A 12,658-nucleotide genomic window follows, 5' to 3' on the forward strand; every position below is an offset into this window, starting at 1 on the left:
ATTCCCACTCTTTGTTTATCAAAAGCCGAAATCTATCATTGTAACATGAACTAAACACCAACATGCATTTACCAAAAACTAACAAAGTTCATCATGTACAGCTACCACAGCGTAGAGTACAAGTCGCTACACCAAAACACTATTTCCCACTAGGAACACAGTTTTACCTACAGACAAGTCATCCTAACTTACTAATTCACATATACCAAAAGCTACCAAAGATACCAATTCTAGCATAATTCGGTATCATACTTCAACGAAATCCCCATACAAAACAGCTCCTGGGACAATAACTTAGCACCATAAGGAACCCGCACCTTTATAACATCTTCAAGTGAGTCACACACACGACAATAGGGCCCACGGATCTTATGTCCACCAGGGACCGTTCTCTGGATCACACTCGCCATTCTCTTGCACCTTGTGCAAACATGCATCTCTGAGCTGTCACTAAGAGTGAAGAGACGTTCGTGTAGATTAGCCGCTGCACCATGGGCTATGAGGCAGTCTCGTTCCATGTATCCAAATTTAATACCACCGAACCGTTTCCTGTCTACTACTGGTTGTCGGGTTAGAGGATGTACGGGGCCCGTGTTGCGGAACTTGACTTTATCTTCAGACATGTGTACTAGCCTCTGGTAAAATGTGGGTCCCATGAAGACAAGTGATTTGATGATTTCACCTGTCCGCCCATCGTATAGCCTCTCACTTCCCCATCTCGAAAATCCAGCCCTGAAATTTATAAGTAGTTACTACAATAAGGCTCCATAAAGGAAGAAACATGACCAGACACAAAGGTACGATAAAATGCTAAAAAGGGTTCACGAGTGCATACATCGTACTCAGCAAGCTTTTATCCCATTAACGTATTAATATTTATCCATATAAACTATATATTCATATTTATAATAGTATCCAGGTTAGCTGAATAAATAGAGAGATACGGTTGAAGACAGTTAGATTACACTTCGAGAGTTTCAACCCATTTGACCCTTTCAACCCTTATCAACATTTAAACCCTTTTAAAACCCAAAGAGCCAATTTCATTTTTAAGCAGGCCTTATATTTGCCTCTTTGTACACGTTTTGGAGAAACTTGACCCAATTCGAACTAAATGGTTTGAAATTACCACCTCCATTGTTCAGTGACCATAATTATGACAGTAATCACTATTCTAAAAGTCGTCTGAGTCGCTCGACGCGTCGGTTTGGAGACTAGCCCGTCCCGAGTGGCCCAAAAACGCCTTAAAAGTCGGTTCTAGGTCCGTCCGAGTTGGTCGACTAAAAGTTAGGCCAAACAATTTATATTTTTTAAATTTAGATTTAGTGTCATATTTGTTTGAAATATTTATTATATCTTATGTTTGATATTTTTTTTGTGTAAAGTCAATATTGGTCAACGCCCGACTCGTCCCCGTCTAGTCCCGACTTGACCGACTCCTCCCTCCAAGGTCCCGACCTTGACAGTAATAAGAGAAATGACACTCCATTTGGATATGTTTAAAGCAGAGCCTATAGGTTACACAGTTGTAAATTCAACAGATTTTTTAAAATTCGTATGAGAAAGTATCTATCTTTTTATTCAGAAATTGAATTGACCTTAAGAGTTGAGCTCTGCAGATATAAAAGGTGAAGAAGATAGTTTACCTGTGAAGCTGGTCAGTTATGGCATCAACAGAGGGAGAAGAGAAAGGGGTGGCGTAACGTTGTGAACCTCCTAAAGCAATTCCCTTGGCCAGTGCGGATTCCAGCATCTGACCTGGAGTTTGTCTTGAGGGGAAGGCGTGCGGGTTTATAACTATATCCGGAACTATCCCTTGTACAGTAAATGGGAAGTTCTCTTGACTTTCCAAATAACCCAAAACACCCTTCTGCCCATGCATGCTCGAGAACTTATCACCAAGACACGGTGAACGCACCTAAAACCAAACATAAACCATATATCTTTTAGCATAAATATATATAAGTAAACACAGACAATGAAGTTAAATAATTGAGGCTTGGAAACATGGCTAAAGACTGTGCAAGTAATGTCACCCCAAGGTTGACCAAGTTTGACTTTAAACAATTTTGAGTGATTTTCTGAGTAATCCAAAGTTTTGGCAGATTTTCCAAGTAATCAAGAGTTTTGACCGACTTTGACCAAGTTTGACCGACTTTGACCAAGTACTCACCAAGTAATTCCTGGTTCTGCAACACTGTCACACACGTCTCTTTTTTTACGGATGGGGGCCAATTCAGTCAGACCATCAAACACAAAATGTACTTTCACTTATTAGTTCAAAATATATGAGTAAAACCAATTTTATTAGAAGAGTAATCAGACCTTGTAAATAAGCCAAGTTAATTGGTTGTTCGTACTAAAAGTGCAAATTACACAACTTATGACCTGTTTGACACCCATTAACTTTCATCTCCCGTAGTGAACTTTTATAAATTTACCCATTTCACCCGTTTGAAATTTAACATAACCAAATAGACCCATTCACAAGTAAATGGGTCAAGTAAAAGGTCAAAATAAGTGAGGTCAACATCACCACTAAAAAGGGAAAAAGCAAAATTACTTGTCTCAAAGAAACCACAGCGCTGTTCTTTCCTTCATCATTTGCTGAAAGAATGACCTTTTGAACCATCCCTCTTTCAGTGTGCTTCAACTTCACACTATGATCAGACCCCGACTCCGTATATTTCCCGATAACTATATCGCCACTCTGCAAATTAGCACCGATAAACGGAAACCCGTCATCATCCAAACTATCGACCCGCCCAATTTTACTCTGTATCTTCCCAAAGTTCACCGCATCATCATCAGTCTTAATTTTCTTCCCGGGAACTTCCTTATTCTCAACTTCCGCTTTATAACTCCGAATATGTTCCGACCGAAACATGCCACGGTCAAGCGAAGACCGATTCATCACCAAAGAGTCCTCTTGGTTATAACCAAGATGCAAATTTACAGCCACAATCGCACACTGCCCGTTGTAGAACTCGGGTCTCGGTATCATTCCCTTTTGACTTTGACCAGACGTTTGACCTTGACCCGACTTTTCAAGACAATCGGAAAGTACGGTTTTAAAAAGAGGCCGTTGCGGGTAGAACAACTGGTGAGAAAGGGTATCGACTCTGATGTCGGGATTTGTGCATGAGTGACCGATCGCTTGCTGACTGTGTTTTTGTGACTGATAAAGAACACGTTTCGCATGGTCGTGATTTGCAAACGGGATTATTCCACAGCTTAAACCTAACATGAAAGACATGTCGAGTTCACAGTGAGTGTATTTTGCGGGGTCGTGTTTTTTTTGTTCGAGATATAAATACTTAACGTCCCATGCGGTACAACAATCTTCTTCTTCTTCGGGTCCGATTAGTTCAACGACCCCGTTATCTAACAGATCTTGAAACGAGTTTACTCCCCCTTTTAAAAGCTTGATTTTGTGCAGGTTTTTAACCACTAACAGTGGTCGTAAGATCCTTCCTGCGTCAGAAAATATGCGCACTTCTTTCTGTTTGTCATCTCTTTTTATTTCAACCTACAACATATATAAAAAAAAAACATCAACTGCATATCATCAGATCATAAAATTAAAGGGAACCATACAAATGTTTCTGAAAGTACTAAAAATATATTTGATGATGATGGTTTTATGGGTTGTCTCAAATATGGAAGAAGAAGAAGAATAATTAACCTGATGAGGCACTTGGTTTTTACGACGTCTGCGTCTAAACTCGGCTACGAAAGAAGCAGAATTTTCACAATTTCCGACCCAATCGCCATTAACAAAAATCTTAACCATTCCGTTTAGTGATGTTGATGTATCATCAACCAAATTCTTCATCCCACAAGTAACAAGTGTATCCGATAATTGTTCTCGGACTGTAGTCGACACAAGTGCAGTGCCAGCCAAATTCTTTATCAACCCGCAATCTTCCCCATCTGGGGTAGAAAGATAACATAGCTTTCCCCAATGAGAAGGATGCCTAAACCGACCCAAAATGGTTAAAACAATCATCAAACAAATAAACTCTAGTAAACCAACATTATAAAAGTATATAAGTCAACAATGTCACAAAAATCACTACTCGGGGAGTACTCAGTCAAGACTTTTTAGGAATTACTCATGAAGTACTCGGATGATGTTGACCAAGTTTGACTCTGACCGATTTTGACCAAGTTTGACTCTGACCGATTTTGACCAATTTTCCGAGTTATCCAGAGATTCAGCCGAGTTTTGACGGAGTTTTTGACCAATTTTGTAAGTAAACCAAGTTTAAGTTTTGATGAGTTTAACAACATTTAACCAAAGTTGGAGAATTCGGATCTCGAGATCTCGTTTGGACTTTTTTTTTAGGGAGATCTCGGCATCTCGGAATAATCTCGAGATCTCGGAAGTTGACTTACGTTGACTTTATAGTTTTTTTAATAAAAATATACATAAAAACATAAATATATGTATATTTATATACGTGTTTACGAGATTTTACAAAAATATCAGAGAAATGAGCGAGAAAATACTAGAAATTACGAAATTTTACAAAAAAATCCGACAAATTAGCAAGAAAATCCGAGAAATCGTGGCTTTGACTAAGTTTGACCCCGTTGACCAAGAAATCTCGGGAGATGGACATCTCATCTCGTCGGCTGCCTTCTAAAAATGAGATCTAGGGGATAAATAAGGAGATTTACAACACTGCATTTAACTGAGTTTGACCAAATTCAACCGACTTTGACCAAATTTAATAGAGTTTGACCGAATTTGACCTAGTTGACCACGTTTGACGAAATTGGAAGAGTTTGACCGAATTTGACCGAATTTGACCACGTTTGACCAAATAACCGAGTTTGACCAAATTTGACCGAGTTTGACCGAGTAATTTCTAGTTCTGCAACACTGTAAGTAAAAGATTTATAACTGTCAAATTTAAGAACTTACGGGTATCTTGCATCACCGGCTTTGCCAGCATACAAAACCCTTTGTCGGGTTCTCCTCATATCACTAACCATCTGCAACGGGTTTGCCCTCCTAAGCATAGCAACAACACCAGACGTCTTCTCCATATTTCTGTATGCATGTGACCAAGAGCCCGTTGAAAAAGCCCGCGAAAGCCCATTTGTAATAATAGCTGCATCCAAGTAATGCTCGATCGAACGTACTTCTCGATCCGGGTACAAATCCCTTTGCATCGACTTAACCATTTGCTTCTCCGCGTGTTTAAGATGATTCCATAACTCCCTTTCTAACAACTCGCCCGCCAATTCCAACCTCTTGTTCCTAAAATCATCTTTATTATCGGGGTTTTTTCGACCCGTATAACCTTCCAAAAGACACTTAACCATATACCCAAGATAACGAGCTTTTCTACTAAGACCAATTATATTAGGAAATAAATACATGTTGACGCACTCTGTAACAGACTCTTTAGGCGGGAATCTGCTCTTTTTAAGAAGATTTTCAATATAATTTAGTGAATTTTTTCCTCTGCGAAATTGATCACACTCTTGATCCGCGTTATGAATGGACGCGATCAATATATTCGCAACGTTTACATCGCTGACGTCAGCATCAATAAGATCAACCACTTCTTTATCCGACTTCACACCAAGCGCAAAAAACAATATCCAGATCGGCATATCCACTAAACTCAAGAAATAAACGGTTATCACTTTTGCACCACCACCGATATCTTCAAATTTGGGAACCAGTTTCACATAAACCCTTTTTCTCTTGTTGATCGAACGGTACGTCGCACGCCAGTTTTTTTGATTATCACTTAACCAGACTCGATTCAAACCGAGCTGTTCTTGTGCAATGAACGTTTTTTCAGCTCCTTTGATTATAAAATAGCCTCCTTGGTCATAATCACAGTCATTTATGTCGGCCCCACTCATCCAACACGTGTCGGAATTAACCATAACGGGAATCCTCCCGATTTGCACTGTCCCGTCCTCTTTATTCACGATTTTCTTGTCCAGATACTTGTCTTTTCCAGTTTTGAACTTGTCGCTTCTAACAAGCTCTTGAGTATACACCTGTAACATTATCAGAAAACCATAAGTTCATACATTATATCATATTCAAAATCTCTAAAATTCTAATTTAAGTTCATATCAAAATGTTGACCAGTATTGACTTTGAGCAACTAAATCCGATTCCGACCCATTGACCATCGTTGACCTATTAATTAATGAGTACTCCGCATTGATCGGAGAGTTTTACAACACTGATAATATCAAAGCTATAAGAAAAAATCTCATTTTCATACCTCTTTAGTATACTGAACCTTCATTCGGGATGAGTAGGTCATATTTTGAAGACGAGCATGTCTAGGCAAGAACTCAAGATAATCATTACCGCTATCAGACGAAAACTTCTCTCCTGTCCAAAATCTCGGACGTTCAAGAATCACCTTCCCAAACTTTATCGACGCGAATCTCCATTCGTTATCACCCTTCTTTGACGGATCATACCCCGGTTCAACAATTATCTCGCCAATGGAGTCAAATACATTCTGAATTCCTTCTTTAATGAAGTCATTATATGAGTTGATCTGATGACTTATTAGACCATAATGTTTAAAGAAAGACGTTGCTGCCTTCTTAGTAAACAGCTTTAAAGTAGCTTCATCAAAATCCCTAACTGATGGAGCATCCATCATATCATCATCATCGTCGAATTCCTCGTCTGAGTCGAGATGTACTGCTCCATTTGAAGGCTTCCCCTTCTCACTCGGTCCTCCCTTTTCCATTTTACCTAAATTTAACAGATTCACCCAATAAGTTCAATATCACTAGTGCAGAATTTGCAGAACAACCAATTGTCACATGAATTTTAACATCTAACTAATAATTATTGATAGTTACTGGAAACCGAATTTTGAACAGATACATATATAAAATCGACATGCATCTAAAACTTCATAATTAAGGTGTTTGATAATATGTACAAATTACAGTCAAATTACGGTGTTTGGTAAAATCGACATGCACCTAAATCTAACTAATACTCCGTACAGATATACATATTACAGTCAAATTACTGTGTTTGGTAAAATGTAATATCAAAAAATAATTAATTAGAAAATCAACAAAAAAAGCATCTGATAAAATGACATTGTGTTTCGCTAGACCTTTTACGAGTGATAATTGTGAGTTTTCCGTACATATTAGTCTTTGTGTAGCTCAAAACCTAAAAACTCACAAAAAAAAAAAAAAATGACACACCTAACACAAAAACCCTAATAAAAACATCTTATGCACAAATATAAGCAGCTTCATTTCATGAAATATCAGTAAATTTTATAACAGAGCGATCCGTGTAAACATAAAAAATAGAACATAAAATAGGCAGAGCTGATAAATGCATGTCTAGAGATGTATACGTATATTACTTACAAACAATAAATTAGAGCTTGATTTTCCTGTTTTTCAGCTTCGGTTGATTTTAGGGTTTTTTAGTACTAGTAAGACAATAGGAAATGGAAATGCAGTTGAGAAAATGTGATATTTTAGGAAGGTTTGAGAGAGGGTTTTGAGCGTCAATAATGAGGTTGTAGCAAACTCACTGGCAACTTTTATGCGGTGGAGTGATTAGAAAATTAATTAATGACTGTCTTAATTAATTTCCTTATTTAATTTTAGCAAAGTTAAAATTACAGTAATTAAGTTTTTTATTTAAGTAATTTTTTTTTTTTTTTTTTTTTAAGAAAACAAAGATATATCTTATTTTCAATTTTATTTAGAAAAATATATATTGTATTTTGTGAAATAAGAATGAGACTTTACTAACGTGTCCTCTCTAAATTATTACATTTTTTTTAGCAAAAAGGAAGACTTCAAATTTTAATTTAAGAAATTTCAAGATCTAAATTGTTACTAATAGTAAAAAGACTTGTGATATGAGACCGTAAAATAAACCATCCCAAAAACCTCATGCCATTAAACACAAAAAAATAAGGGCAAACATCTTACATCGATGACAATTGATACAATCGGAATCCAAAAGTCTAGAGTGCTTGAATGGATCTGAACCTAACATTAGCAAGCCAACTACGCTAGAAGCATCAATAACAAAACAAATCAAGAGACTTATGGAAACTCTGAGAAAGGATTCGGACCTACTAAGCAAAAGAACAACGAAAATGAGTACGAGCAAAGAATATTTGTATAATTAATCAAACATTCAACACAACCACAACCGCTCGTAGCAACTTTCACAATGGGGTTATTCACGGTAAACCGGACAGGACAGTTAAACTCGAATGCCCCTTAAGTTCCCCTATATTGTTGTCAAGTATAGACCGTACCTATTGGATCTATTATATGCTTGATCACCCCTCATATGTAACGTCAATATGATTCTATTTGAATCGTGCAGTTGGATTTTAGCTATCGTTATGAATACATTTTTTTTTTGAAAAGCAAGTATTGTTAATAACGCGAATAATACAACGAATAATACATCGGGGTTCGTATACAACCCCGTTCACGAGTGAAAGATGAAAATCCTCGATGGGGTGCAAAGGTCGCACTCAATGAAAACAAAACTAAACTAAATCAAGATATACAGAGGGATTGGTTAGCCGTACAAGCCATTCTAATGTTCTTCCTTTGATGCGATGTGAAATCCATTCAAATGACTTAACTTGGATTTCGTTGAAGGAAACCGGAACACTCCAACCTTTATTTTGAAAGACCGTCATGTTGCGATTCCTCCATATCGTATAAACACACACCCATTGGACGGCTTGCCACACTTTAAGACCAATCGAAGACGGAGTACCACGATGTGTTTTGCCACGACATATCTCATTAAAACTAGGATTATTCCCACCGTCTAACTTCCACCACCGGTACACCCGAGCCCAAACATCCGCGGCATATTTACATAGCAAGAAAGTGTGCTCCACGGATTCAATGTTGTCGTCACAAATGGGGCACCTAACACTATGAAGATCAATGCCGCGTTTGTCTAACTCGACCCGAACGGGTAGCCTTTTCTTTAAAAGTCGCCACACCAAAATCTCGATCTTTTTAGGAACCATATTATTTCTCATAGTTTCGAGGGGAGCCACACCTGCGGACTGTAGCAGCTTATCATCAATTAATGACGCAAGCTTCTTAACTGTGAATTGTCCATTAGATGCAAGCTCCCACCTCCACTTGTCTGATGTAGAATTGCTGTGTTGAAGCCCTGCAACAGCCGCCGAAACAGTTCCAATCATGGACTGCAGTTCACCAGTGTTATGGCCCAGTAACTCTCTAGCCCAGGCCCACGAAAACTGCAGCTCATTCGCTTGCCGAGACCCTGTCCTTGATTGTCGCGTTCGGTATAGTCTCTAGCCTGAATAATCTTGGAAATAGATTGCATAATTTGTCAGACGCGCACCAATGTTCACGCCAAAAAAGTGTAGACCCGTCATCACCTATTGCTTTCTTGAAAGAAAATCTGAAAGGAATCTGTAATTCATCGATATGAAATCTTGCACGAATAATGTTATTCCAAATACCTACGGTCGGGATGTGAACAAGCTCACCCCCCCCCTCCCGAAAGCCACCGTCAATTCCATAAATGCTGTGACGATCGCTCCAAATCCATATGGACGAACACGTCATTCATCGATTTCATTGCGAGGTATTTGACCTCTATATGATACGTTTTGTAAACATTGCATTCTTTTAAAAAGGCACACCATAAATGAATATTTAAATCAAAGGTTTTCGACATCTGATGATTTCTACATATAGACAATCACCGTAAATAATAGTTTACAATAGTACTTCCGTTGACAATGCAGTCAAAATAAGATACATGGTGATGATTTGGTGAATGCAACGTTTCCTTGAAAAATATGACATGTAAGACTCCATGCACATAGCTTGTCTAACATATAAGCAAACAGCGGAAGACTTCTAGGGAACCTGAGAATAAACATGCTAACAAATGTCAATACAAAGGTTGGTGAGTTCATAGTTTTAATGTTTCGCATAATCTGTGTATAAAGGTGGATCACAAGATTTCAGTTGTTTCATCCAGAAACGTTTATCAAAATATTCTACGAAATTGAGCACCCTGGTAACTAAACTTAACGTATATATAATTTATACCCTTTGTATAATCATCTTAATAATACACGCAAACCAACGTGTACGCTTCTCAAATAGCATACGTCCGTTAAAAGGCTAGTGCTCTAGCTCGGACGGGGATATCAAGCCCTATGGATCCATATACTACTACTCGCGCCCACCAGTTCTTATAACCGGCAGTTACTAGTTACCAAAGCTAAGGGATTTTCGGTTCAAACTCAGTATAGAATTTAGTATGTACTTGTGTCCATTGTTTAAAATAAAGTGCATGTATTCTCAGCCCAAAAATATATATTGCAAAAGCATTTAAAAGGGGAGCAAATGAAACTCACATTAGCAGCATATAAAGTCGTTCACCAAAATGTGACCGAAACTCGGATTACCAAATAACCGTAGATCTCAACCTAGAGAACATATGTTGGTCAATAAATGTCTATCAAGCTAGGTCAGGTCATAGTATATCACAATCCTAATGCTCGAGATCGTCATACAAAAGTTATCCAAAGTTGTTTCAAAAAGTCAATTTTGACAGTTGTTTAACAAAACAAGACATGTCCTATATAAGGATTCATTTACTCGGCTGGTAATATTCAAAAATTCACTTTATCAATCTTATTAACAAGTTGTTTAAATATCAATTGCAGATTCAAAAGCAATTTCAATTAACGTTAATCATAATTCAGTTGATCATAACTTTTAATTCGTTCACCGAAATTACGCGGTTTCTAAATGAAAAGTTATTGATTTTTCGCCTGCTTTCCAACGACATGCATATCATATACCTTTTATCAGTAATATATGTATTTAATTCGTGATTCATCATAAACTATTTAACGACAAAATTTAGCATACAAGCATGCAGAAATATATATACTCGAGCACTAGACATGTATACACTATTAATATAAAAAAATGAGATATGAATGCTCAAGTATCAATATTGTGATTCAATATTGCAGGAAAGTACGTAGACGTAACGGAGATGATAAACACTAGGTTTGACTTGCGAATATTACCCATGAACATTACCCATAACCTCCATGGCAATAGCCCATAATTTCCTTAGCTCTAGCTTGCTCGAAAACTCGTTTTGAAATCATTTTGACATCACTCCGTCGTAATATTTTATGTATATTATTATTTTTGTATCGTAAAAATAATAATACTAATACTATTAATAATAAGATTAATAATAATAATCTTAATATTAATATTAATATATATATATATATATATATATATATATATATATATATATATATATATATATATATATATATATATATATATATATAGAGTCGAGAGATAGATATATGAATGAATCAGAAACGGAAATCGCGAATTTATAGATGTGGCCAGCAAAAGGGTGTCATGCGATCGCATGGCTTCCCAAGCCATTTCCCATGCGATCGCATGGGAAGGTATGACAGCTCACAAATGTTTTTGTCCTACGCTTGTCGACATATTTATTAATTATATTTATAATATATAATTTATATAATTAATTATATATTATATTAAATTCACGTGCATAATTGACTTGTAATTTTTGTTCCGATAAGTCGTACGTCATCACGCGACTTATGTCCCGGTTCTGGTTTTTCGAAAGTCCTTTCGTACGCTGAGAAAACTTGCATTTTTTCATTTCGTAACTCGTACCTTTGTCAAAATATAGACTTAAATTATCCATAACTATGTCACTCGAAGTGTAGCTTTAATCAATTAAGTGTTTTGGTCATTTGCTTCTATAAATCATCGTCTCGTAGTATATACATATACATATATACATTTTCATTTTGAAATAGTGTCTTACTGTAGCAAAGTTTTTTTACTGTAGCAAATAGTGATTTTCGAAAATACTGTAGCTTTTCGGGTACTGTAGCAATTCGAAAATACTGTAGCAAATTAGTGTTTTACTGGTTCATCTTAAACGTTTTAGTTAACTTATCTAAATATCAATCGAATCAATAATCGAATGTTACTATTGTTTACTAAATAACTTGAAATCATATATATATATATATATATATATATATATATATATATATATATATGCACATTAAGTTATATATATATATATGCACATTAAGTTATATATATATATATACATATATATATATATATATATATATATATATATATATATATATATATATATATATATATATTGTTCGTGAATCTACGAGAACAGTCAAAGAATAATTGATTACAATAATATAGTTCCAAAACTTTGAGACTCAACATTACAGACTTTGCTTATCATGTCGAAAACATTAAATCATATAAAGATAAAGTTTAAATTTGGTCAGAAATTTCTGGGTCATCACAAATGCTACGCATAAGTTTAACCTATAGGCAATCGGATTCGGCTTCGGTATTAAACCTCCACCACCACTTGCATAGTAGGGCTAAATTTTTGCTTTTAAGTGATCCGATATTTAAACCCCCTTCCCATATTTAGAAAGTGTATGATCCCATTTAACCCAAGACATCTTAGAACCCGAAATCGTTATGAATACATTGTTATGTAAAAAGATAGTTATTTGTTATTTTAGCTTTTGTGTCAAGTGCCACTTTT

General features: G+C 36.3%; 1 protein-coding gene across 1 annotated transcript; it reads right to left on the bottom strand.

Moving 5' to 3' along the window:
* LOC139893145 (DNA-directed RNA polymerases IV and V subunit 2-like) lies at positions 1-7,518 on the bottom strand. The gene is made up of 7 exons (XM_071876290.1): positions 7,390-7,518; positions 6,261-6,748; positions 4,931-6,027; positions 3,686-3,977; positions 2,564-3,529; positions 1,647-1,918; positions 1-732 (listed from the first exon to the last, which is right to left on the bottom strand). Exons 2-7 carry the CDS (start codon positions 6,741-6,743, stop codon positions 231-233), a joined length of 3,612 nt encoding a protein of 1,203 aa, XP_071732391.1. The 5' UTR covers positions 6,744-6,748; positions 7,390-7,518; the 3' UTR covers positions 1-230.
* Positions 7,519-12,658: the final 5,140 nt, after the last annotated feature.

Source organism: Rutidosis leptorrhynchoides, chromosome 2 (assembly GCF_046630445.1).
Source record: "Rutidosis leptorrhynchoides isolate AG116_Rl617_1_P2 chromosome 2, CSIRO_AGI_Rlap_v1, whole genome shotgun sequence".
NCBI classification, from domain to species: domain Eukaryota; kingdom Viridiplantae; phylum Streptophyta; class Magnoliopsida; order Asterales; family Asteraceae; genus Rutidosis; species Rutidosis leptorrhynchoides.